Source organism: Acipenser ruthenus, chromosome 51 (genome assembly GCF_902713425.1).
Source record: "Acipenser ruthenus chromosome 51, fAciRut3.2 maternal haplotype, whole genome shotgun sequence".
NCBI lineage: Eukaryota > Metazoa > Chordata > Actinopteri > Acipenseriformes > Acipenseridae > Acipenser > Acipenser ruthenus.
Window position 1 is genome coordinate 8,824,572 of NC_081239.1, and position 27,019 is coordinate 8,851,590.

The following is a 27,019-nucleotide window of genomic DNA, read 5'->3' on the forward strand; positions in this document are numbered from 1 at the left end:
AATTGGCATCCACCATTGTTTATTCCATATTTAATAGAAATCAGACTTTGCTTTTGATTTTTTATTCAACATAATATTGTAAATAAGAAAACAAATGAAAATGGCATGGACAAAAATGATGGGACCGCTAAGCTAAAATTTTGTTGCACAACCTTTAGAGGCAATCACTGCAATCAAACGTTTTCTGTAGCTCTCAATGAGACTTCTGCACCTGTTAACAGGTAGTTTGGCCCACTCTTCCTGAGCAAACTGCTCCAGCTGTCTCAGGTTTGATGGGTGTCTTCTCCAGACTGCAAGTTTCAGCTCTTTCCATAGATGTTGATAGGATTCAGATCAGATTCAAGGCACCCTGTGCCAGGCGCAGCAAAGCAGCCCCAAAACATAACTGAGCCTCCTCCATGTTTCACTGTACGTATGGTGTTCTTTTCTTTGAAAGTTTCATTTTTTCGTCTGTGAACATAGAGCTGATGTGACTTGGACAGTTTTGACTCATCTGTCCAAAGGACATTCTCCCAGAAGGATTGTGGCTTGTCAATATGCATTTTAGCAAATTCCAGTCTGGCTTTTTTATGTTTTTCTTTCAAAAGTGGAGTCCTCCTGGGTCTTCTTCCATGGAGCCCACTTTCGCTCAAAAAGCGACGGATGGTGCGATCAGAAACTGACGTACCTTCACCTTGGAGTTCAGCTTGTATCTCTTTGGCAGTTATCCTTGGTTCTTTTTCTACCATTTGCACTATCCTTCTGTTCAATCTGGGGTCGATTTTCCTCTTGCGGCCGCGCCCAGGGAGGTTGGCTACAGTTCCATGGACCTTAAACTTCTTAATAATATTTGCAACTGTTGTCACAGGAACATCAAGCTGCTTGGAGATGGTCTTGTAGCCTTTACCTTTACCATGCTTGTCTATTATTTTCTTTCTGATCTCCTGAGACAACTCTCTCCTTTGCTTTCTCTGGTCCATGTTCAGTGTGGTGCACACAATGATACCAAACAGCACAGTGACTACTTTTCTCCATTTAAATAGGTTGAAAGACTGATTATAAGATTGGAGACATGTGTGATACTAATTAAAGAAACTAATTAGTTTGAAATATCACTATAATCCAATGATTTATTATCTTTTCTAAGGGGTACCAACAAATGTGTCCAGGCCATTTTAGAATATATTTGTAGAATAAGCAATAAGTCATCTCTTTTCACAGCTTCTTTGCTTTATTCTATGACATACCAAAGGCATGCAAGTATACATGATAAAATAGCTTTTAATTTCATCACTTTTCAGGAGGAATGAAGCATTATTTCAATGATCTGTAAGGGTACCAACAAATTTGAGCACGTCTGTGTATATATATATATATATATATATATATATATATATATATATATATATATATATATATATATATATATATATATTAATCAATCATCTCAAACCATCAGTAGATCCAGGGTTGCAGAAACTTATGGAGATCTGATACGTTATACCTAGAACTACCGCAGCTGTCATTTTGACTGCCATGGTTTGGCTTCGTGCTGCTGAACTTGAGAACTTTGTGCTTGTTTTGAATAGCTACAGGAGACATTTTCAGACATGATTTATCTATCAACAGCTGTAAAAAGATTGAATGCGCTTTTATCTATGGAAGTCTTAGACGTGATTATATTGAAAAAAAAAAAAGTTACTCAATAATAGTGTACCAAACCAGCTACTGCAAAACTGGAGACGGAAATTACCATTGAACAGCTAACAGAGTCAAACTCAGGCACAAAATAAAAGGGTAAACAGAAAACACTTGTATAAAACAGTCAAACAAACAAATCTCTGACACTATTCTCTATTGCTCCCACAGAGTGTTGTAAGCTCCCGCTGCATGCCAAAAGTCGTCTCTGATCTGCTAAAACCACTCTGTTTCACAGCCCAGCATTTGCAATCATAAGTCCCCTTCCAGCACCACCCCCAAGCCTCATGTCAGTGCTCGTGTTGTAACAGGTTTCCCTCACGTGTGTAAACAGGCTGCAAAAATTGTGTCACAGACAATATCCTGAAGGAAAACAAATAATAACATCAAAACGCAACATTTTTCGCAAACCAAAGTTTTAACACTCCAGATATCACAGGCAGGATGGGGGAATGTCTGATTTACAAAGAAATGATGGGAAAATACAAGTGAGGAGATTGTAATTAAAGGTAAGCACTCTGTTTGGTATGTTAAAATAAACACGCTGTTTTGACTACATTAACACAGAACAGTTTCGTAGCGTGCGACGCTGCAGTAGTTTTATACACATTTTAATATAACGTAAAAATGACTGCTGCGGTAGTTCCAGGTATGTATGTACGCCCGGTAGTTCTAGTGTTTAACCCTTTAACTACACTTATGGTCCTACAGTTACTAATGCTGGCGGCTTCCAGGTCTGCCACATTCCACAGCTATATCACCACATAAAAGAAGAGGGGAAAGTAGAGAGGAGAGAGGGAGAGTGGAGAGAGTAGAGAGGACAGGGAGGAGAGGGAGAGTAGAGAGGTCAGTGTGGAGAGGGGGAGAGTGGAGAGGTCAGTGTGGAGAGAGGGAGAGTGGAGAGGTCAGTGTGGAGAGAGGAGATAGGTCAGTGTGGAGATAGGGAGAGTAGGGATTACATGGGATGAAAGAGATTAGAGATTATAGCGGAGGAGAGAGGGAGAGTAGAAATGAGAGATGATGAGAGGGCAGAGTGGAAAGAGGGCAGGGAGGTGAGTAGGGAGGATGGGTGGAGAGAGGAAGAGTAGAGAGGGCCGGGTGGAGAGGAGAGGGTGAGAGTAGGGAGGGCAGAAGAGGAGAGAAGAAGTGTAGAGAGGACAGTGGAGGAGAGAGAGTAGAGAAGGCAGGGAGGGGATAGGTGAAGTAGGGAGGACAGTGGCGGAGAGAGGAAGAGTATGGAGGGCAGGGGAGGAGAGTTTGAGAGGGCAGGGAGGAGAAGGTAGATGAGAGATTTTAAGTTGTAACCCAAGTAAATCAAAATGTATACGTAACATATCAGAGGGAAGGGAGAGAGAATGAGGAGAGGAGAGCCATAGGGAAGGGGGATAGAAGAGGAGAGAAGGGGAGGGGATATGAGAGAAAGAGAGAGGGGTGAGGAGATGAGACAGGAGAGAGGAGAGTAGTAAGTAAGGGTAACATATCAGAGGGGAGAGATGAGGAGAGAAGGAGGGGGAGAGAAAAGCAGAGAGGAGAGAGGGGTAGGGGGAGGAAAGCAGAAGATAACAAGTGAAGGAGAGGATATCTGGAGATAAAGATGTGTAGGGTATGGGGAGAGGGAGACAGGAAGGGAAAGAAAGGGGGTGTAAAAAAATAAAGAGGGGCTCAGAGTAAAGAGGGTGGAAGAGAGAGGACTTTGTATCATCAGCCCACAAGAGTGCAGAGAGAGTGTTAGTGAAAGTGAAGAGGAGATTGTCTGAGCTGTTTGAATAGTTTCCTGGTTCAGACAGCAATGTGTGTTTAATCTGCAGTGCTGACAGGGTCAGGGTCAGGGGACTCCAGCACAAGGTCTGTATTTAAGTCCCAAGTCCAGAAGAGTGGATAGAGTTTCTCATTGGGATTGAACTCCATGTCAGTGAAAGTGTAGATGTGAGATCTGGTCTCCACATTGTAAAAGGAGAGCAGCCCTTCCTCATAATCCAGATACACCCCCAGCCTCCGGGGCTTCAGGTTCGAGGGGAGGGGGGTCTCGGGGTCAATGAGAGCACTGAACTCATGGCTATCTCTACACCTCCACCACTGCAAAGTCCAGTAAGCTTTCTGGGGGGTCATGCTGAACTCCCCCTTCCTCGGGGCAGACTCTCTGCTGACTCCTAATCTCCACCATGTATTCCCCCACACCTGCACCTGCCAGTAGTGTCTCCCTGAGGTGAAGCCCTCCCTGCCCAGCGCACAGTGCCAGCCATCAAATCTCTCTGGATTGTCAGGGAGATCTTGCCGTGTCTCTCCCCGTCTCATTCTTTTCCCATCCTCAGACAGGGTGAGCCAGGGCTGTGCTGTATCAGGGTCAAGAGTCACGTCAACTGTGGAGCGGAGGAGACATTATTATTATTATTATGATTATGTCTCTTCTGCAGATTATTAGTCAAAGATCTAAGGCAGGGGTTCCTAAACTTTTGATTGCCACATACCCCCTTCCAGACCTATCAGCTGTCTGTGTACCCCTAGCATACAGGTTTACATTTTAATGGGATTTTTAATATATGCTTTCATGACATATTTATACACATACACAATAAAACATCAATATAAAAGGACTATAATAATATAATTAGTGCTTCTGATTTTTGCTTTTAACTGATAAAACCTGATAAGACTATATATGTGTATGTGTATAATAAACACTGGGAAAATACAGGAAATGGTTACTCAATTCACATTGACTTCATCACCACTTTCCCAAAAACCTAACACATAAAAAACAAAAACAAACTACATTTTCCAATGTGGGCGATGTCCCTCCTGTCTGACTTGTATACCCATCATTGATTCATTCTGAATACTTTAAACCCGAATGTTTGCAGAATTGTAAGTTCATTATAGTTAAGATACACAGGATTTAAAACAGAATTGCAAATTGTGGCAAAATGTAAAGGAAAATGCCTACACACAAGAACCTCAGGAGAATGTGCCTGTGACTATAATGATTTCATTGTGGAAGACAGAAAAGGAAAGAAGGTACAACTTAAGTGTGCACATATTGTCCAGTTACTACTATTGTGACAGAAAAAAAAACGCAAACCTAAGCATTTTGGAAATAACCAAAAACAATAAATTCATACAGAATTTAAAAAGTGAAAGCCCTGAAAAAAAACGATTTAGATAAAACTCAAAGAGCTAAAAATAAGCACCAAAATATGTAATTAATAAAAAACAAAAAACGTAAGTCCTAAACATAATACATATGCAGCCCCGCTGAGAAGGGACAGATTGCAGTTTAATTTGAACTATTGTTTCCCAATAGAAACAAAGAACTGAGGGCTTGATTCTCAAACTATTACTAATGAACTCCACTAACATCTTTAAAGTATTGAATATTTTAATTAAGAAGGAAAAGAGGGAGTGGAGAGAGACGGTAGAGATAGAAGTAGAGAGGGGAAGAGGAATAGAGAGAAAGATAGTGGAAGAAGAGAGGGAAAAGAAAGAGGAGAGGGAGGGGGAGGGAGGGAGAGACAGGCTCCAATGAATCATTTGGACAAGCAGATCTCTAGATATATTAAAGAGTAACATACAGGACCTGTAGTGTATACTGTGCATGTCACCTGGGATATGCATCCTCACTGACAATACAATCAGAGGGGAGGGGCAGGGAGAGAGTGGACCTGTAGTGTATACTGTGCATGTCACCTGGGATATGCATCCTCACTGACAATACAATCAGAGGGGAGGGGCAGGGAGAGAGTGGACCTGTAGTGTATACTGTGCATGTCACCTGGGATATGCATCCTCACTGACAATACAATCAGAGGGGAGGGGCAGGGGGAGAGTGGACCTGTAGTGTATACTGTGCATGTCACCTGGGATATGCATCCTCACTGACAATACAATCAGAGGGGAGGGGCAGGGGGAGAGTGGACCTGTAGTGTATACTGTGCATGTCACCTGGGATATGCATCCTCACTGACAATACAATCAGAGGGGAGGGGCAGGGAGAGAGTGGACCTGTAGTGTATACTGTGCATGTCACCTGGGATATGCATCCTCACTGACAATACAATCAGAGGGGAGGGGCAGGGAGAGAGTGGACCTGTAGTGTATACTGTGCATGTCACCTGGGATATGCATCCTCACTGACAATACAATCAGAGGGGAGGGGCAGGGGGAGAGTGGACCTGTAGTGTATACTGTGCATGTCACCTGGGATATGCATCCTCACTGACAATACAATCAGAGGGGAGGGGCAGGGGGAGAGTGGACCTGTAGTGTATACTGTGCATGTCACCTGGGATATGCATCCTCACTGACAATACAATCAGAGGGGAGGGGCAGGGAGAGAGTGGACCTGTAGTGTATACTGTGCATGTCACCTGGGATATGCATCCTCACTGACAATACAATCAGAGGGGAGGGGCAGGGAGAGAGTGGACCTGTAGTGTATACTGTGCATGTCACCTGGGATATGCATCCTCACTGACAATACAATCAGAGGGGAGGGGCAGGGAGAGAGTGGACCTGTAGTGTATACTGTGCATGTCACCTGGGATATGCATCCTCACTGACAATACAATCAGAGGAGAGGGGCAGGGAGAGAGTGGACCTGTAGTGTATACTGTGCATGTCACCTGGGATATGCATCCTCACTGACAATACAATCAGAGGGGAGGGGCAGGGGGAGAGTGGACCTGTAGTGTATACTGTGCATGTCACCTGGGATATGCATCCTCACTGACAATACAATCAGAGGGGAGGGGCAGGGAGAGAGTGGACCTGTAGTGTATACTGTGCATGTCTCCTGGGATATGCATCCTCACTGACAATACAATCAGAGGAGAGGGGCAGGGAGAGAGTGGACCTGTAGTGTATACTGTGCATGTCACCTGGGATATGCATCCTCACTGACAATACAATCAGAGGGGAGGGGCAGGGGGAGAGTGGACCTGTAGTGTATACTGTGCATGTCACCTGGGATATGCATCCTCACTGACAATACAATCAGAGGGGAGGGGCAGGGAGAGAGTGGACCTGTAGTGTATACTGTGCATGTCTCCTGGGATATGCATCCTCACTGACAATACAATCAGAGGAGAGGGGCAGGGAGAGAGTGGACCTGTAGTGTATACTGTGCATGTCACCTGGGATATGCATCCTCACTGACAATACAATCAGAGGGGAGGGGCAGGGGGAGAGTGGACCTGTAGTGTATACTGTGCATGTCACCTGGGATATGCATCCTCACTGACAATACAATCAGAGGGGAGGGGCAGGGAGAGAGTGGACCTGTAGTGTATACTGTGCATGTCACCTGGGATATGCATCCTCACTGACAATACAATCAGAGGGGAGGGGCAGGGAGAGAGTGGACCTGTAGTGTATACTGTGCATGTCACCTGGGATATGCATCCTCACTGACAATACAATCAGAGGGGAGGGGCAGGGGGAGAGTGGACCTGTAGTGTATACTGTGCATGTCACCTGGGATATGCATCCTCACTGACAATACAATCAGAGGGGAGGGGCAGGGAGAGAGTGGACCTGTAGTGTATACTGTGCATGTCACCTGGGATATGCATCCTCACTGACAATACAATCAGAGGGGAGGGGCAGGGAGAGAGTGGACCTGTAGTGTATACTGTGCATGTCACCTGGGATATGCATCCTCACTGACAATACAATCAGAGGGGAGGGGCAGGGAGAGAGTGGACCTGTAGTGTATACTGTGCATGTCACCTGGGATATGCATCCTCACTGACAATACAATCAGAGGGGAGGGGCAGGGAGAGAGTGGACCTGTAGTGTATACTGTGCATGTCACCTGGGATATGCATCCTCACTGACAATACAATCAGAGGGGAGGTGCAGGGGAGAGTGGACCTGTAGTGTATACAGTGCATGTCACCTGGGATATGCATCCTCACTGACAATACAATCAGAGGAGAGGGGCAGGGAGAGAGTGGACCTGTAGTGTATACTGTGCATGTCACCTGGGATATGCATCCTCACTGACAATACAATCAGAGGGGAGGGGCAGGGAGAGAGTGGACCTGTAGTGTATACTGTGCATGTCACCTGGGATATGCATCCTCACTGACAATACAATCAGAGGGGAGGTGCAGGGGAGAGTGGACCTGTAGTGTATACAGTGCATGTCACCTGGGATATGCATCCTCACTGACAATACAATCAGAGGGGAGGTGCAGGGGAGAGTGGACCTGTAGTGTATACAGTGCATGTCACCTGGGATATGCATCCCCACAGACAATACAATCAGAGGGGAGGGGCAGGGGGAGGAGTAGAGAGAGGGGAAATTGGGGAGGTGGATGAGAGAAATTGAGGAGGGGGAGGGTTACAGGAAGAGAAAGGGAAGGGGATGGAAGGAGAGGAGAGAGAACATGGATAAAGATTTTGAGAGGAGAGTGAGAGGGCAGGGGATGAAGAAGGAGGGAGAGGAGGGTAAGAGGGAGGTGAGAAGAGAAGGGGAAGGGACCCTGAAGCTGCACAGCCCTCACTCTACAGTTACACTAACCATAATTTATCAATGTAATATTTAGGTTATATAGGTCACTGGTAATGTTAATGTAATCATAACTGCGCGGTCATTTCAGTATCAGGGACTGGAACCACCAGGTGTGTGGAAACATTTTCACTCTCTCTAATTCATTGGCAAAGTAAATAGTTTTAAAAAAATAAACACATTCCCTTTGACTTCAGGGCAAACACTGCAGTTAATAGAAGTACCGAGATTTATTCTGCATCCATCTCAGCAAAAATAAAACCATGATCTTTGAATATTCCTCTTTGCTGCTGTCTGCAAGCCTTCTTTTGGCATTGTAGTGAACTTTTACTGACCATAATGAATTAATGAACTATTACCTGAACATGACTGTCACATGAAATAATGGAAACACAGAATTAATCATTTTTAGCAAAATTAGCAATACAGGATATACACTACATCTAAGTCAATGTGCAGCGTGTAATTTCCCTTACTTGCGAAAGGAAAGAATAGAACACTTAACGCCAAAATGAATCGTATTTGTTTGTTCTAGTTTTGAAACATTATGGTTTTATTTTATTATTTCTGTAATTTCCATCCCATTACAAAAACAAAGTTAATTAAGAAACAAAAAACATTTACATATAATTAAGTAGTGAGGTCTGTATGTGTTTATTTTAGTGGTCAGCGACCATTAAATACATAACCAGATGAGAGTTATAGAAATGAATAATAAATCAACAAGCATATCAGCCTCTAGCAAACAAGTAGTAAAGCGAGCCAGTACCTGATGCAGCAAGAATCAATTTCCAGACTAGAAGAAAGAAAGAGCTGTCATTCATCTTCCCCGGGGACACCAACACAAGGTCTTTGTATTCCAACGACCAGAAGAATGGATAGAGTTTCTCATTGGGATTGAACTCCATGTCAGTGAAAGTGTAGACGTGAGATCTGGTCTCCACATTGTAAAAGGAGAGCTACCCTTCCTTATAATCCAGATACACCCCCAGCTTCTGGAGGTGGGTCTGGGGGTCAGTGAGAGCAATGAACTCACCTTTATCTTCATCTCCATCCCACCCCACAGTCCAGTAACCCTGTTGGGGGGTCAGACTCTCTCCTGACTCCTAATCTCCAGAATGTATTCTCTCCCACCCACAGCTCCCAGTAGTGTCTCTCTGAGGTGAAGGAAATTAATCCTGAAACAATATTCAAAGCGTCTGACGGATGGCTGTGGCGATTTAAAAAAAGGCACGACGTTCACGTCCGGTTCGTGCAATGATGAGGCTGTGAACAGCTTTCTCCCAAAACTGAAGCAACTTTTGTTAGAAGGAGGTTATACACAGGAGCAGATATACAATGCCAATGAAACAGGGTTGTTTTGGAAATGTGTGCCTGACAGGACATTGTTGCAGAGGGCTGATTCAGCCAACTGCAGACCAGTTAGTGACATCTGACGGAAAAATTAAAGTTGTTTACTTACCTACAAACACAACACTGAAAATCACAGGGATACAGGCTATGTGACTTTTTTGAAATCCTTCACCCTGAAATATATGATGTATCTTGCAGCTGACGCATGGTCTGGTATGTTCAGACACTTCATTTTCTGGATGATGAGGAGGATCTGGAAGCTGTAGTGAATGACTGGCTTCATGTGGATGATGAGTGTGCAGTGACCACCAATGCTGACAGATGAAGACATCGTTGACGAAGTGTTGGGGAGGTCAGTGAAAAAATGAAATTGATGAGGCAGACGAACCAGCGACCCCACCCCTGCTTGCATCTGAGGCAGTGAAGGGGAGACTGCGATCACATGGATGGAAACACAGGACGTTAACGGAATACAAAACCTGCAACTCCGCCAAATACTGATGATGGCTTGTACAGCTTCCATGAAACCAGCACGGCAAAGCAAAATTGATGTTAATGCATGTTTACATTTTTCACGTTCGACTGGTTTTGAAAGTCCTGTTTCAATTTGCAATACAATGATAAATTTTAAATACTCGTGATCATTACCCGCATTATATCCCGTGTACCAACTACAATACACCAACATTAACACGCTACATGCAACATATAACACAAAAAAATACACACAGGGGTGGGGCTCATTGCCACATATAACCCCCCTTGTGCACAGTACACATGGCATCAATGGCCACCTCCCCCCTTAAAATCCCAAAAGTCTTCCCCATGCTCCAGGGATGGGGACGGAGGCTTCCATTGGCCCACAACGGGCAAGGCTGACCTTGCACAGGCCAGCTCCTCCGACCAAGGCAATCCCGGCAGCCGAACATCTCCTGACCTCCCCCCTTCTTCGTAGCTGGCAGCTCCCTCTTCCGGGGCTCCGGCCACAGTATCTCTGGCAGCGAAAGTGCTGCTGGGGAAGGTGGTCTCCTGACCTCCTCTCCCCTCTTCACAACCAGTGGCTCCCTAACTGACAGTGGAAAGGCTGTCAGCTTACCGACTGGCAGCAGAGCCTTTAATGGCTTCCGGCCTGGCTCCTCCAGCCCCAGCACATCCCCAGAGCTGGCGGCGACCCCTGGAAAAGCGGAGCAGCAGGCAGCCCCAGGTGATGCGGAGCAACAGGCAGCCCCAGGCGATGCGGAGCAACAGGCAGCCCCAGGCGATGCGGAGCAACAGGCAGCCCCAGGCGATGCGGAGCAACAGGTAGGCATCCTTGGGCGGTGCGAGGCAGGCATCCCCGGGCGGTGACGTGAAGGCACCCCCGGGCAGTGACGTGATGGAATGCTCAGCTGCAGTTCCTCTCCCTTGGGTGGTGGAGGTAGCTCCAGTTCCTCTGGTGGTGGTGGTGGGAGCGGCAAGCAGTCTTCCCACATTGGGGGAGGCGGAACCAGCAGGTATTCACCCTCTGCTGGTGGAGGTGGCGGAGGCAGAGGCAGCTCTGCTCCTGGTGGAGGTGGTGGAGGCAGAGGCAGCTCCCGCTGCTCTGCTCCTAGTGGCGGAAGCGGTGGAGGTGGGAGCAGCGTGTAGTCTCCTGGCGACGGAGGTGGGAGCAGCGTGTAGTCTCCCCCTGTTGCAGGGGACTGGTGCGGCACTCCTTCATTTACAGGGGACGCGTGCGGTTCTCCCTCTGTCTCGGAAGTGGAAACCAGCAGGCATTCTTCAGGCATTGTCCCATCTTCGGGACAATGCCTGAAGAGCCACATGGACGGAGCAATGCCTGGTGGTGTGACAGGCGAAACACCACAGCCCTGCTTCCTCCTGCCCCCTTTTGCTCTGCTGTTGCTGCTTCTTCTGGCTGCTTTTTCCCATTTTTTTTTTTTAAACAAACAGTCCTGTGGTTCTTGTTAAATCACCTGCAGTACTGTTTCTGGCCTGCTTCTTGAAGGCGCTGTTGTCCCGGTTCCGACACCACGTGTGATAGGCTGGCTTTAGTGGTGACGTCAGACCAGAAATGAACACACAGCACCACAAGTGAAAATAATGAATGAAAGCGCTGTTGCGCGGTTTATTAAGTACGGAAAAATAAAAGGTTTGAACAAACACAAAAACACTTTGTAAAATAAAACAGCACAGTAGCCAAAATGAAGAGACAATAAACAGACAGACAAACGAGTGGATGAACAGACACAAACAAGTACCGTGCTGGTTCTCCAGCACGTAGTAGCAATTGTTATTAACACCCTCCTTTCTCTCTCACCCGTTCTCCACTCTCAAACACACAACCCAGAGTGAATGAATCGTGCATCTATATATACTGTTGTGCTGGGATTCAATTACCAATTAATTATTTACTTGAATCCCAGCACGTGAATTAACCTGAGCAACTCCGCGCTCACATATTATTAAATATTTTAAATGCCTGTGAAGTGATACAAGTAAATACAATTATACATTTTAAACACTCGTGCTCATTAGCCGCATTATATCCCTTGTACCAACTACAATACACCAACATTAACACACTATGCAACATATAACACAAAAATACAGACAGGGGTGGGGCACCTTGCCACAGGCCCATATTATGATACTGCAATTCATTTACCGGTAGTTAACTCCTCTATCCAAGCGACTTCATTGTTGCTCGTTTTGATTATCCCTTGGCTGTAATGAACCGTCGGCTATAACAAACAAAAGGCTTGGATCCCAACAGGTTTGTTATAGCAAGATTGTACTGTACATACCTGCCACCTGGGAGAAGCACTCATGTTAAGAATATTGGGGAAAAGTGAAGGATAGAAGGGAAAGGGAGAGAGAGGGAGGGGAAAAAGTGTGATTTCCAGAATAGATTACAATGTAATCTAAACTGTAATTTAGCTAAGCCACACACTAACCCCTATTCTTAAATAACAAACAACAAACAAACAAAAGACTACTTCTAATAAACTATGGGAGCATCTTTTAGAGAGAGGGGGTGAAGAGAGAGGGGGAGAGGAGAGGCAGGGGAAGAGAGGGGAGACAGTGAAATAGAGAAGGGGAAGAGAGGGGGAGAGAGAAAAGGAAAGATGAAGGGAGAGAGAAGAGAGAGGGGAGAGGAGAGACAGGAGAAGAGAGAGAAGACAGTGAAATAGAGAAGGAAGGGGAAGAGAGATGAGGGAGAAAAGGAGAGATGAAGATGGAGAGAAGAGAGGGAGAGATGAGAGGCAGGAGAAGAGAGGGAGAGGGAGGGCAATGAAATAGAGAAGGAAGGGGAAGAGAGATGAGGGTGAAAAGGAGAAATGAAGAGGTGGAGAGGAGTGGCAGGAGAAGAGAGGGGAGGGAGAATGGTGTAATAGAGAACAAAGGGGAAGGTAGATGAAGGAGAAAGGAACGATGAAGAGGAGAAGGTGGTAGAAGTGGAAGGGAGCAACAGAGAGGGAGAGGGGAAAGGGTGAAAGTAAGATGGGAAGCAAAGAGAAAGAGGGGAACATGGTTTAAATGAACTGTAAAGCAGAGAGATGTCCACTGTCAATATAGTGCTGTCCTTCTGTACTAGAAACAAACTGTTACCAAAAATCAATCAGAAATATCAGACTTCAGCAACACATAGTAAAACTAAAGAGTACCTGATGCCTTGTGAATCCACTGCCACACTAGAGAAAATGAAAGAAAATAGATTATTCTTAACAGTAGAATGTAACACTTGAAAATCCACAAAACTACAACAGTGATAAATACCTGAATCAGGAAGGCATCTCCCAGCACCTGTGTGAAGAGATAGAGACAGAGTTGGCAAAGAATTGCATCAATATTCCAGCAAGAAATATAGATGAATCTCTTTAAAGATCCATTATCATAGTCTAAACTTCATAGTGTCGTTTTCAATTATTAACAATGTTACCTTACTTATATAACTTCCCATGCTGTGTTTTGCTTGTGAAAGTTCCCATGCTGTGTTTTGCTTGTGAAAGTTCCCATGCTGTGTTTTGCTTGTGAAAGTTCCCATGCTGTGTTTTGCTTGTGAAAGTTCCCATGCTGTGTTTTGCTTGTGAAAGTTCCCATGCTGTGTTTTGCTTGTGAAAGTTCCCATGCTGTGTTTTGTGATTCTCTCGTTTCCCATTTCAGAGAGACCCGCCTCCTTGTTGGGTTCCCTGAGTGAATCCTTCGCGCATTTTCAGTTTCCATCACGGAAATACAATTCCACCCGTCAAGGTGCAACTTGAAATAACATCGACTTGTGTTCAAAAGACAGCAGGAATCAAGATGAACCTGCTCCCCTCAGAAGAAGTGACCTGTCACTCAAATACTGCCTCCTTGTCATTGGAAGGGAACAACTCTCAGGTTAGTGTTGTTCTAAAATGACTAGTGAGGATATAATTCATTAGAATCATGTTTATTATAAATAATAATAACAATACACATTTATTTAGGGACGCTTTGGTTAGGGTTGGTTGTTATTTTAATCATTCAAGTGTGCTTGTCTTCTCTCTATTATTGCAGTAACATTACTATAACATAAAACATGAATGAATGAATGAATCAAGAGCAGGCACACAATGCAAGAATGATAGTTCAGAGTGACCAGGCTTCTGATTAAGAAAAAGGCCAGAGATGACATCTGAACACTAGTTCATTTTCTGTTTAAAATTACCATTGCAGTGGCATTTACAGAAATTAAAAACGATTTAATAGTGTCTAAAACACAACAAATGAAACATGTCTAAACCGACGGGCCATTGAGTTCATTCATCCCAGGTGACACGGCTGCACTTGAACCAGGCAGACCGTTTCCTCACAACCTGAGCAGCTACCATAGGAAGCAACACATCAAGTCCAATACATCTTACAGGCATTCCAATAAATTATGAATGTGATATGGCTCTATTTATTTTTTAATTAGCAAATTAAACAGATGTGATGATTCCGAGTCTCTGTCATCAAGAAAATCTTGTGCTGGACGGTCACAGATGAAGTTTTACATTTTTCAGGTTTGCCATACTCACCAATATTCTGAGATTTTAGCATTCTACAGAACCACATCCGAGTGACAATTCCCTAAAAACAATAACAATTCATAGTCAAGTGGGAAACAAATGAATGTATCGAAGATGTCTGAGTGTCTTCTTTATCAATTCATTATACTTTCACTTGTGTTACTATATGTGACTGTCTGTGAGTGTCTTCTGTATCAATTCATTATACTTTGCCCTGTGTTAATACAGTGCCGAGAAAGTTTGTGAACCCCAATGATAATTATGGAAATTCCATAATTTTACCATGATAGCCTTCTTGAATCAAAACCAGTCCTTTCTTAAATCTCAAATACGGTTTATATTAACCAATTCCATGTCTTTTGAAACAAAATGATGTATGAATTAGACAAACAATAAGTAATTACGATTCAGAGTATGTGAAAAAGTAAGCGAACCCCTTGTTTTATCAGCTCAATTAAGGGGATAATCAGGTGTTTAAATAATTAAGTAGATCTTCAGGGGTGAGTTTTGGGAGGCCTCACCCTATATAAAGATCAGAAACTTTGTGAGTTTGGTCTTCACCATACAGGTGTGTGGAAACACGTCATGCCACGATCAAAAGAAATCTCTGAGGACCTCAGAAAAACAGTTATTGATGCCCATCAGTCTAGAAAGGGTTACAAAACAATTTCTAAGGATTTGGGGCCCAATCCACTGTCAGACAGACAGTCTACAAATGGAGAAAGTTCAAGACCACAGTCACTCTACCCAGGAGCAGTCATCCTACCAACATCTCTCCAAGAACAAACTGGAAAATCATCAAGGAAGTCACAAAGAACCGCAGAGTAACATCCAAGGATCTGCAGGCCACTCTCGCCTTGGCTAACGTGAGTGTTCATGACTCAACTATCAGAAAAAGACTGAACAAGTATGGTGTTCATGGAAGGATAGCCAGGAGGAAACCACTGCTCTCTAAAAATTGCTGCCTGTCTGAAGTTCGCCAAAGAGCACATAGGTGATCCACAAGACTTCTGGAACAATGTTCTCTGGACAGACAAGTCAAGGGTAGAACTTTTTGGCCTCAATGAGAAACGTTATGTTTGGCGAAAACCAAACACTGCATTCAAACAGAAGAACCTCATCCCAACCGTCAAGCATGGTGGTGGGAGTGTGATGGTTTGAGGCTGCTTTGCTGCCTCAGGACCTGGACGGCTTGCCATCATTGACACAACCATGAATTCTGCATTGTATCAGATGATTCTAGAGGAGAATGTCAGGCCATCTGTCCGTGAGCTGAAGTTGAACCAACAGTAGGTGATACAGCAAAACAATGATCCTAAACATACAAGCAGATGTACAAAATAATGGTTACAGAAGAAATTCTGCATTTTAAAATGGCCTAGTCAAAGTCCAGACCTAAACCCCATCGAAATGTTGTGGCAGGACCTTAAGCGAGCTGTCCAAGCAAGGAAGCCCTCAAATGTCACCAAGTTGAAGCAGTTCTGTAAGGAGGAATGGGCCAAAATTCCTCAAAACCGATGTGAGAGACTGACCAACAGTTACAGGAATCGCTTAGTCAAAGTCATTGCTGCTCAAGGGGGTGCCACCAGTTACTGAATCTAAAGGTTCACATACTTTATCACACATGGATATTGAATGTTGAATCATTTGTGGATGAATAAATGTTGAAAAAGTATCATGTTTTTGTGTCATTTGTTTAATCAGGTTATCTTTATCTATTATTAGGACTTAGATTAAGATCCAATTGCATTTTAGGTATGAAATATGTGAAAATCCTAAGGGGTTCACAAACTTTTTCTCAGCACTGTATATAGCAAATGACGTATTTGTCAAATGGTACAGATATTAACATAGGGCAAAGTATTAGTAAGTGCAGTTTAATAAAATGATTGAGTTTCTGCTAATAAATAGAAATGAGCATCTCCCTATCCCTGTGTGCTCCACTGTGACACAAAGCACATGTACAAGTATATAGCTGAGTTCTGCTGTGGGTTTATCTTGCTGCTCTCACCTTGTCTGCCTCCTCCTTGATCCGGGCCCACATGATGAACTCCATGATGGGTAAGATGTTCCTCAGCTTGCCTCGTTTCCACTCCTTCACCAGCTCTGCAAGACCCTGTTCCACAGCCTCCCCCGCTGAAACAGAGTTCTGGTTAAAGACAATATAGATTAGAGGATAAGGAGTGTTCACTCCAGACCACAGTGTGTCAGGAACTCTAGAGAAGGGTTTCAGTTGGGCAATGTTTTCAAATGAATCACACAAGCATGTCAGTATCATACATCCCTGCCATGGCTGTGAATTCAAAACAGGAGAGCACTCTGCTATCTCCCTGGCAACACTGCATACCAATCTAAATGGAGCCTCACTGTGAAAAACGACCTGATATCAGAAGCTAGATTTACTAAATGAATCTATCTACATTGTAGTAGCAAATGACTGCATGTACCTAGGTTTATAGCAGTGATTAACTCATGAATGAAAAATAAAAATATATCCTGTTCAGAACAGATCACTAGCAGTGTGGGTGTGTAGGAATGAGATACAGGAACCTCTTTTGAGATGCACTCATGGACAGTGTGTTCAGAACAGATCACTAGCAGTGTGGGTGTGGAGGAATGAGATACAGGAACCTCTTTTGAGATTAACTCATGCACAGTGTGTTAGACCCAGCTGTTGAAATGTGTTAAAATATTACCTCCGGCACTGTCTTCAGCTCCCTTGTCCACTCCATGATGATGTCATGACCATCCTTCAGTCTTTGCTCCTCCTCTTGGTTCAGCTCCTCTCCTTCATTCTCCCCCACCTCTTCATAATGTTCCACCTTCTCATTTAGCCCCCTGTGACAGAGATCGAATGGTGCTTGGTGTTAGATCTCCCTCTCGTCCTGTGAGGGCACTGTGTAACGGGAACAGAGTACCCGTAACTAAATGGCATGACAATTTATTCCATAGGGTAGGTGGAAGTTGGTCATTTAGGAAAGAGGCGCAGCTACAGTATCCAAACTCAATGACCCAGACAGTAAACGGTGTGGCATCTGAGGACTGGAGGAGCGGATGCGCTCGTTAACCTAGGGGTCATGAGCGAGGATATAAATAGGGGTCATAGCTGACGTGATCTGTTCCTTTGTGAATGGTTAGAGACAACCAACAAGGGGCCTGTGTTACCATCCTGTAAAGTGTGAGTTTGTTTTATCTGTTAGTGTTATAACTGTCTGTTTGTTTTAAACTAGACCTCCTATAACACGATCTGGAGCTGTAGCAGAAGCCAGCATAAACCCGGTCATCACTTTCACCCCTGCATTTCACAGAGAACTGTAAAACACCACCTGCACTTATTCACTATCACTAGGAACTGTGATTGTGTTTTGTGTTTAGTGTTGGTGTGTAAAACTTGAGTTTTGGTTGCAGGTCAAACCTGGGGATTTACAAATACCGAGTGATACACGCCGCTGTATCACTCCAACATTATTATTTACAGGTGTTTGCCATAAGGCTCTGCACATTGTTAATTAAATTAATAAACACCCTTGCACCTAGAAATCATTGTCTGTCTGTTTTGTATCCACTCTGCACTGCACTCACCTGTATTCACCTACCACTTTGCCACACCCCCCCATCTCATCCAGCTCCTCCCCTTCATTCTGTTCCATCTCCTCTGCTCCTGTGAAATCTTCTTCACTCGGCCCCACCCCTTTTCTTCTATCAACCAGCCCTGCACTTTGCTTTGGAGTCTATGAACAAAACAAATTAGAGCAAGATGTTAGAGTCCTCAAGGCTGCAGTTCCTGTTCTCTCAGAAATTGATCAACAGAACAAACCCACCCTAGATGTTCGTGTTCTTCTCAGCCAGCCCAGCCCCCTCACTTTGCTTCCTAGAAATCCAGAATTCCGCGACTCACAGAAACACAGTGATGATGGAAACAATATAAACTTTCATATCTAAGTCACTGTTTAAATGAGATGTTCCTTCCATAACTGATTCAGGGCAATGGCTTTAATAAGGGTCAGTCTGTAATATATAAATTAAGTTGCATCTCCCTGACACCCAACTCTCACTGCACCCTGCCTGTGAACCTGATTCTCAGCTCTCACTGCACCCAGCCTGTGAACCTGATTCTCAGCACTCACTCCACCCTGCCTGTGAACCTGATTCTCAGCTCTCACTGCCTGTGAACCTGATTCTCAGCTCTCACTGCACCCTGCCTGTAAATCTGATTCTCAGCTCTCACTGCACCCTGCCTGTGAACCTGATTCTCAGCTCTCACTGCACCCAGCCTGTGAACCTGATTCTCAGCACTCACTGCACCCAGCCTGTGAACCTGATTCTCAGCTCTCACTGCCTTTGAATCTGATTCTCAGCTCTCACTGCACCCTGCCTGTAAATCTGATTCTCAGCTCTCACTGCACCCTGCCTGTGAACCTGATTCTCAGCTCTCACTGCACCCAGCCTGTGAACCTGATTCTCAGCTCACTGCCTATGAACCTGATTCTCAGCTCTCACTGCACCCTGCCTGTGAATCTGATTCTCAGCTCTCACTGCACCCTGCCTGTGAATCTGATTTTCAGCTCTCACTGCACCCTGCCTGTGAACCTGAATCTCAGCTCACTGCCTATGAACCTGATTCTCAGCTCTCACTGCACCCTGCCTGTGAATCTGATTCTCAGCTCTCACTGCACCTTGCCTGTGAATCTGATTCTCAGCTCTCACTGCACCCTGCCTGTGAACCTGATTCTCAGCTCTCACTGCTCCCTGCCTGTGAACCTGATTCTCAGCTGTCACTGCACCCTGCCTGTGAACCTGATTCTCAGCTCTCCCTGCCTGTGAACCTGATTCTCAGCTCTCACTGCACCCTGCCTGTAAATCTGATTCTCAGCTCTCACTGCACCCTGCCTGTGAACCTGATTCTCAGCTCTCACTGCACCCAGCCTGTGAACCTGATTCTCAGCACTCACTGCACCCTGCCTGTGAACCTGATTCTCAGCTCTCACTGCACCCTGCCTATGAACCTGATTCTCAGCTCTCACTGCCTGTGAACTTGATTCTCAGCTCTCACTGCACCCTGTCTGTGAACCTGATTCTCAGCTCTCACTGCACCCTGTCTCCACTTCGAGGTTCATTCTCTGCGTCTCTCTTTACCTGGACCAGCTTGTCCAACTCGTCAGCCCATTTCATGATGAAGCAGCGACACTCTTCCAGGCTGCATGTATCCTCACTGGACACAGGGGCAGGTATGGCAGAGTTCTGAAATCAATCAATAACAAATCATTAAAATGTGGAATTTAACCACAAACACTGCAGAGACCAATGTATTTATTATTTGTTTATTTAGACTAGGGTGTGTGAACTATGCATCAGCTGCAGTCACTTACAATTACGTCTCACCCGAAAGACGGAGCACAAGGAGGTTAAGTGACTTGCTCAGGGTCACACAATGAGTCAGTGGCTGAGGTGGGATTTGAACGGGGGACCTCCTGGTTACAAGCCCTTTTCTTTAACCACTGGACCACACAGCCTCCTATATTTAATACAATTTGAACAGGAATGAAACAATGAAACCCAGGCTGCACCTAACTGTTGCTGTCAATGCTGTGTCTCTGTACCTTCAAGACACTGTTTTTGAGTGTGTGAGTTAAGTGTACAGTACTCACGGTTTATGTCCATTTGCTTCAAATCGTCAGAAATTCAGGCATAAACTTTCTCATTTGTGGCGCACGACTCCAGATCCTGAACACTTGTATCTGCCCACAGAGAATCTAGAGCCTGCACATCCTCAGCGTCCCAAGGCTGTACTTTTCTCTCATCACAATCGCTGCCCGTCATGTTTGTTGTTTTTTATTCTGGAGTGTACTGACTGATGCAACGTAATGATGGAAATCACAGTTTCATGGTTTGGTTCTCGCTCGGCTCGATAAATATTCAGTGGTGAACCACCCGTACCCGTACCATACCGAGTCCTCACGGGTCGGATGTGCCAGTGGAGAAGTGGTATAAGTTAAGATCTATGTTGCAATTGTGTTTGGTTGTGGTGCTGGAGCGTGCCCTTCCTGTCAGTGCAGAGAGGAAGTTGATTTCCTGGTGCGTAGTGCTGCCGTGTGCACAAGACAACGAGATAGGAGATGTAATGTTCATATTTGAGTACTGCCACTTTAAGACAGTAAGCATTTAATACATTCCGGTGATGATAATGTAATGTAATGAGGCGGGGGGTAGAAAGGGAAAGTTCAATGAAGACCGGGAGTTATTGTTTAACAGCAAAAGAGCCTCTGTGTTGTTCATTTGTGGTCAGTCCCTAACGTGAGTATATAAAAGCTCTGTTCTCCTCTCAGAGAGACAATCTTGTTAGCTCGGATTTACCAATTTGTGTTTTGATTGACAGTCCGCCAATGCTACCTTGCTGCGGCATATTTTTCTAATCCCATTAGATTAGACAGCGCCTATATATTTTATATGTTTATTAATTAAAGTGCGCTCAGAATTTTTTTTTTTTTTTTTTTTTTTTAAAAAAAGAACCCCCCCCCCCCCCCCCCGACACCAGCGCTGGGAGAGTCAACCCCAAAATCACACACACTCCCCTCACCCCTTCAAACACACACACACTCCCCTCACCCCTTCAAACACACACACACTCCCCTCACCCCTTCAAACACACACACACACACTCCCCTCACCTTCAAACACACACACTCCCCTCACCCCTTCAAACACACACACACCCTCCCCTCACCCCTTCAAACACACACACACCCTCCCCTCACCCCTTCAAACACACACACACACTCCCCTCACCCCTTCAAACACACACACCCTCCCCTCACCCCTTCAAACACACACTCCCCTCACCCCTTCAAACACACACACTCCCCTCACCCCTTCAAACACACACACTCCCCTCACCCCTTCAAAACACACACACTCCCCTCACCCCTTCAAACACACACACACCCTCCCCTCACCCCTTCAAACACACACACACTCCCCTCACCCCTTCAAACACACACACCCTCCCCTCACCCCTTCAAACACACACACACACACCCTCCCCTCACCTTCAAACACACACACTCCCCTCACCCCTTCAAACACACACACCCTCCCCTCACCCCTTCAAACACACACACACTCCGCTTATCCCTTCAAACACACACACACACACTCCCCTCACCCCTTCAAACACACACACTCCCCTCACCCCTTCAAACACACACACCCTCCCCTCACCCCTTCAAACACACACTCCGCTTATCCCTTCAAACACACACACACACACTCCCCTCACCCCTTCAAACACACACACACACTCCCCTCACCTTCAAACATACACACTCCCCTCACCCCTTCAAACAAACACACACCCTCCCCTCACCCCTTCAAACACACACACCCTCCCCTCACCCCTTCACACACACACACTCCCCTCACCTTCAAACACACACACTCCCCTCACCCCTTCAAACACACACACTCCCCTCACCTTCAAACACACACACCCTCCCCTCACCCCTTCAAACACACACACACACTCCCCTCACCTTCAAACACACACACCCTCCCCTCACCCCTTCAAACACACACACACACTCCCCTCACCTTCAAACACACACACTCCCCTCACCCCTTCAAACACACACACACCCTCCCCTCACCCCTTCAAACACACACACACACACACACTCCCCTCACCTTCAAATACACACTCCCCTCACCCCTTCAAACACACACACCCTCCCCTCACCCCTTCAAACACACACACATTCCCCTCACCCCTTCAAACACACACACCCTCCCCTCACCCCTTCAAACACACACACTCCCCTCACCTTCAAACACACACACTCCCCTCACCCCTTCAAACACACACACACCCTCCCCTCACCCCTTCAAACACACACACTCCCCTCACCCCTTCAAACACACACACCCTCCCCTCACCCCTTCAAACACACACACACTCCGCTTATCCCTTCAAACACACACACACTCCCCTCACCCCTTCAAACACACACACACACACACACTCCCCTCACCTTCAAACACACACACACCCTCCCCTCACCCTTTCAAACACACCCCCTCCCCTCACCCTTTCAAACACACACACCCTCCCCTCACCCTTTCAAACACACACACCCTCCCCTCACCCCTTCAAACACACACACCCTCCCCTCACCCCTTCAAACACACACACACACACCCTCCCCTCACCCCTTCAAACACACACACCCTCCCCTCACCCCTTCAAACACACGCACCCTCCCCTCACCCCTTCAAACACACACACACACTGACACACACCCTCCCCTCACCCCTTCAAACACACACACACTCCCCTCACCCCTTCAAACACACACACACTCCCCTCCCCCCTCCCTCTCTCTGTACCTTCAAGACACTGTTTAACTCCTTTGTTGGCTCTGCATAATAATCTCATGTGTTTTATGGTTTCACCTTCAGGAGAGATGGCATGGAACGACATCCCACAATTCAAGCTAAGAAGAACTCTTTGCCATTTTAAACAGCATTAAATAATTTAAGACACACATAATCACCGACTATCAAGTTTAAACCGTGTAGTACTATAGTCTATGCTTGTCATGAATATAGGCCTAGTGGATATAATCTATGCTGATCATGAATATAGGCATAGTGGATATAGTCTATGCTTGTGTGGCAGGGCGAGGTCTGTGCTGGCTATCTGATGCATGCATGATCCTACAGGGGGGTTTGGGAGCCCTGTGGAATCCTCCTGTCAATCATGGCAAAGACACAAAGACCTTGGGTGAGGGTGTGTCATCTCTCTCTCTCTGAGTGGTCGAGAGGCGGGTCTTGGGGCGTTGCTTGACCAATAAAAGTGACATTTTCCTGTGTAACAGGGGAGACCTGGACTGGCCGTCTGACGTATGCATGATGCTGCAGGAAGAGGGGGGCAGTCCCGGGGAATCCGCCTGTCAGTCATGGCAGTGACACAGAGAGGTGGGGAAGAGGCTGTGTGGGCTTTCCCTCTCTCCGAGTGGCTGGGGGGCGGGCTCATGGGGATTGCTCGGCCTATAAACGGATACTTTTTTGTTCCCTCAGGTCTGCCCTTTTTAGATGAATGATCCAGCGGAGGCGCTACGGACGGAGCGGGGCACAATTGAGGGAACAATTGTGAGCGTAGGACGGAGTCCTGGGCCGTGTGGGTAGCGACGGTTGGGGTATCGGCTGCAAAGTGCAGCACCTTTATTTTGAAGATTTTGGTTAATAGTGTTTATTTTCGTTTTTCTTTGTGCCTTCTGTTTTGTCTATTATTTAATGCACCTGCATGTGCGCTATAGGTGAGCGGTGAAATACGTTTTTTTTTTTACCAGCCATCGTTGGTAACAACGGTATCACAGTGCCACCTTGTGGCGGAAAATAAATCGTGCATCCGAGTGGTGTTTAGAAACCCAGTTTTCTGCAAGGCGCAGCACCTTGTATTTGTAGTTTTGTTATTGTGTTTTATATTCCTTTTTTGCTTTCAATCAATCACTCAATATTTATTTTGTATAGCGCCTTTCATAGTGGACCACCATCAACAAACGCTTTACAAGATAGTGAGGAACAATGCATAATACATTAAATACAGTGAAATACAGGGTATAGTACATTAAATACAATCAGTAAAAAAAACAATGCAAATACATTAAATACAGGGCTAGGATGTAGATATCAGACTTAAAGAGCATTGAAAGAAAAGAGAACAAGTGGGTCTTTAGAGTTGATTTGAATCAATCAGTAGAGGCACAAAGATGAGCTATGTGTGTTTATTGTTTTGCTGGGGTTCAAATGATTGAATATTCTGCGTTCTCTTCCCACAATGCTTTTCAGAATCCTCAAATCACACATAATGAAAACGCCAGTGTTCTTTATTGCTTAATTACATTTAAACAGGAAATTCAATGAAACTCAGACTACACCTAATTGTTGCTATCAATGCTGTTTCTGCTCTGTTCCATGTACTGTACATTACTGTACATATACTGTACATTAACTTCTTTGTTGGATGAATTAATTACCAATCTCCTCACACCTCACCCTTCACCCTCTCTCTCTCTCTCTGTATCTTCAAGACTCCTTGGCTTCTTTGCAATATCTGACTACTTCAGTCCCTTTCTTCACCCCCCCCCCTCCACCCTCTGTAATAACCAAAACCAATCACATGCAATCTCCCATCCCTCCTCCCCTCCCTCTCTGTACCTTCACGACTCTGTTCAGCTCCTTTACCAGCTCCATGATGGAGTGTCGACACTCTTCCAGGCTCCATTCACCAACCTCTTGATGTCTGGACTTTCTATCAGACCCCTGTGGAATGAGTGAATAATTACAAACCTTCAGGATGGGTTCAGATCTTCACTATTCTACTGTAGATGCTCACATGCACATTTCTAAAATGAAGTCATATACAAAACTATTGTGGGTTAATAATACAATTAATATTCTTTGTAGAAGAAATTCTTAATTGATAATATACATCATGGCACTTAACTACACCCACCCTTCTCATCTCTCTCACAATCTCCCCTTTTCTTCCCCCCCGTCTCATTCACCTGTCATTTAACAATACCCCCCCTCATTCTGTACCTTGAAAACTCTCCTCAACAAACCAGGAATCTGCAAAAGAAAAGTTCATTCATTGAATTACTATAGTATGAAAACAAATCAGCCTGAAGAGTCAGCCTGCAGTGTCAGCTTTACACAGCAAACATGGAGAAGATAGGGAAACACTGCACTGCAAAGAGGGGGGTGAAAGAAACTGCTGTTGATTAAAGATGAAGGGCCGTATTCATAAAGCATGTGTGGCAGAGCAAGAGCTCTGCCTGTAAACAGTGTGGGTGATTTTTTTGTGTTTTCGTGGGGTTAATTCCTGTCCCTGCCAAAAACATGTGATAATGTGACTGTTCCTTGGTGCTAATTGGGAGCAGTCACATCCTATAAAAGGAAAGCCCAGGGCTCCAATAGGAAGAGACGAGTTGGTGAGTTAGTTTTTGTAGTGTTCCTGCCATGAGGGGAGGAAGCATGTTCTAACAGTTGAAGTGCTGCTGGATTGAGGGTTTTGAAACTAGGATATCTTCTAATGATCAATGTGGCCATACCTTATAGTTGCTGAATTTAGGTCTTTCGATATTCATGGAGCTGGCATCACGTGCAGGGATTATACCCTTGTAGTCATGGCCAAAACTGCCAAAACTCTGTGAAACACTGTGGATTCCTGGTGCACCTGTAACTGTGGAGACAGAAAGGGAGTGAGGAACTGAGGATTCCTGATGCACCTGTAACTGTGGAGACAGAGACGGAGTGAAGGACTGAGGATTCATGATGCACCTGTAACTGTGGAGACAGAGAGGGAGTGAGAGACTGAGGATTCCTGATGCACCTGTAACTGTGGAGACAGAGAGGGAGTGAGGGACTGAGGATTCATGATGCACCTGTAACTGTGGAGACAGAGAGGGAGTGAGAGACTGAGGATTCCTGATGCACCTGAAACTGTAGAGACAGAGACGGAGTGAGGGACTGAGGATTCCTGATGCACCTGTAACTGGAGACAAAGAGGGTATGAGAGAAGAGAGAAAGGGAGGGGCTGTCAGAGAGAGAAGAGAGAAAGGGAGGGAGGGATTGTCAGAGATAGAAGAGAGAAAGGGAGGGAGTGAGGGACTGTCAGAGAGAGAGAAGAGAGATGCAGTGATGTAGGTAGAGACAGTGTAGGAGCGGTAACATTCATATTAGAAACAGTAACTGTGGAGACAGAGGCAGTGATGTAGGTAGAGACAGTGTAGGAGAGGTAACATTCATATTAGAAACAGTAACTGTGGAGACAGAGGCAGTGATGTAGGTAGAGACAGTGTAGGAGAGGTAACATTCATATTAGAAACAGTAACTGTGGAGACAGAGGCAGTGATGTAGGTAGAGACAGTGCAGGAGAGGTAACATTCATATTAGAAACAGTAACTGGAGACAGAGGCAGTGATGTAGGTAGAGACAGTGTAGGAGCGGTAACATTCATATTAGAAACAGTAACTGTGGAGACAGAGGCAGTGATGTAGGTAGAGACAGTGTAGGAGCGGTAACATTCATATTAGAAACAGGTCTGTATTCATCAGGCATGTTCATCTCTCAGGTGCTTGTAAAATATTTAGCTGCTCTTAAAATCTGTGGTTATTATTGGTCACGTATTCATGTGTATCGCTGTGAATGAATATTGAACTGTAAAAATGAGCCAGTGGTTAATATGGTGGTGATGGCTGGTGATGTCCTGATACCTGCTGCACAGGGAGAGTGAATCTACAGTGTGGAGGTTTTACTGTAGTGAAGTGAGAGCCAGTGGTTAATATGGTGGTGATGTCCTGATACCTGCTGCACAGGGAGAGTGAATCTACAGTGTGGAGGTTTTACTGTAGTGAAGTGAGAGCCAGTGGTTAATATGGTGGTGATGTCCTGATACCTGCTGCACAGGGAG

At 45.3% G+C, this 27,019-nt stretch overlaps 1 protein-coding gene across 3 annotated transcripts in view; it reads right to left on the reverse strand.

Moving 5' to 3' along the window:
- Positions 1-1,411: 1,411 nt before the first annotated feature.
- LOC117414326 (E3 ubiquitin-protein ligase TRIM39-like) overlaps positions 1,412-27,019 on the reverse strand; it is a 34,280-nt gene continuing 8,672 nt past the window's right edge. For all 3 annotated transcript variants that reach the window (XM_059015965.1, XM_034918059.2, XM_034918058.2), the window contains 11 exons: positions 25,659-25,789; positions 25,147-25,176; positions 24,763-24,867; positions 19,687-19,791; positions 18,133-18,281; positions 17,247-17,388; positions 16,562-16,699; positions 14,560-14,611; positions 13,295-13,321; positions 13,183-13,209; positions 1,412-4,037 (listed from right to left, as the gene is read on the reverse strand). In XM_059015965.1, the coding sequence (XP_058871948.1) occupies positions 3,475-4,037; positions 13,183-13,209; positions 13,295-13,321; positions 14,560-14,611; positions 16,562-16,699; positions 17,247-17,388; positions 18,133-18,281; positions 19,687-19,791; positions 24,763-24,867; positions 25,147-25,176; positions 25,659-25,789 (1,469 nt within the window). In that variant the 3' untranslated portion in view covers positions 1,412-3,474. The remainder of the gene's footprint in view (positions 4,038-13,182; positions 13,210-13,294; positions 13,322-14,559; positions 14,612-16,561; positions 16,700-17,246; positions 17,389-18,132; positions 18,282-19,686; positions 19,792-24,762; positions 24,868-25,146; positions 25,177-25,658; positions 25,790-27,019) is intronic.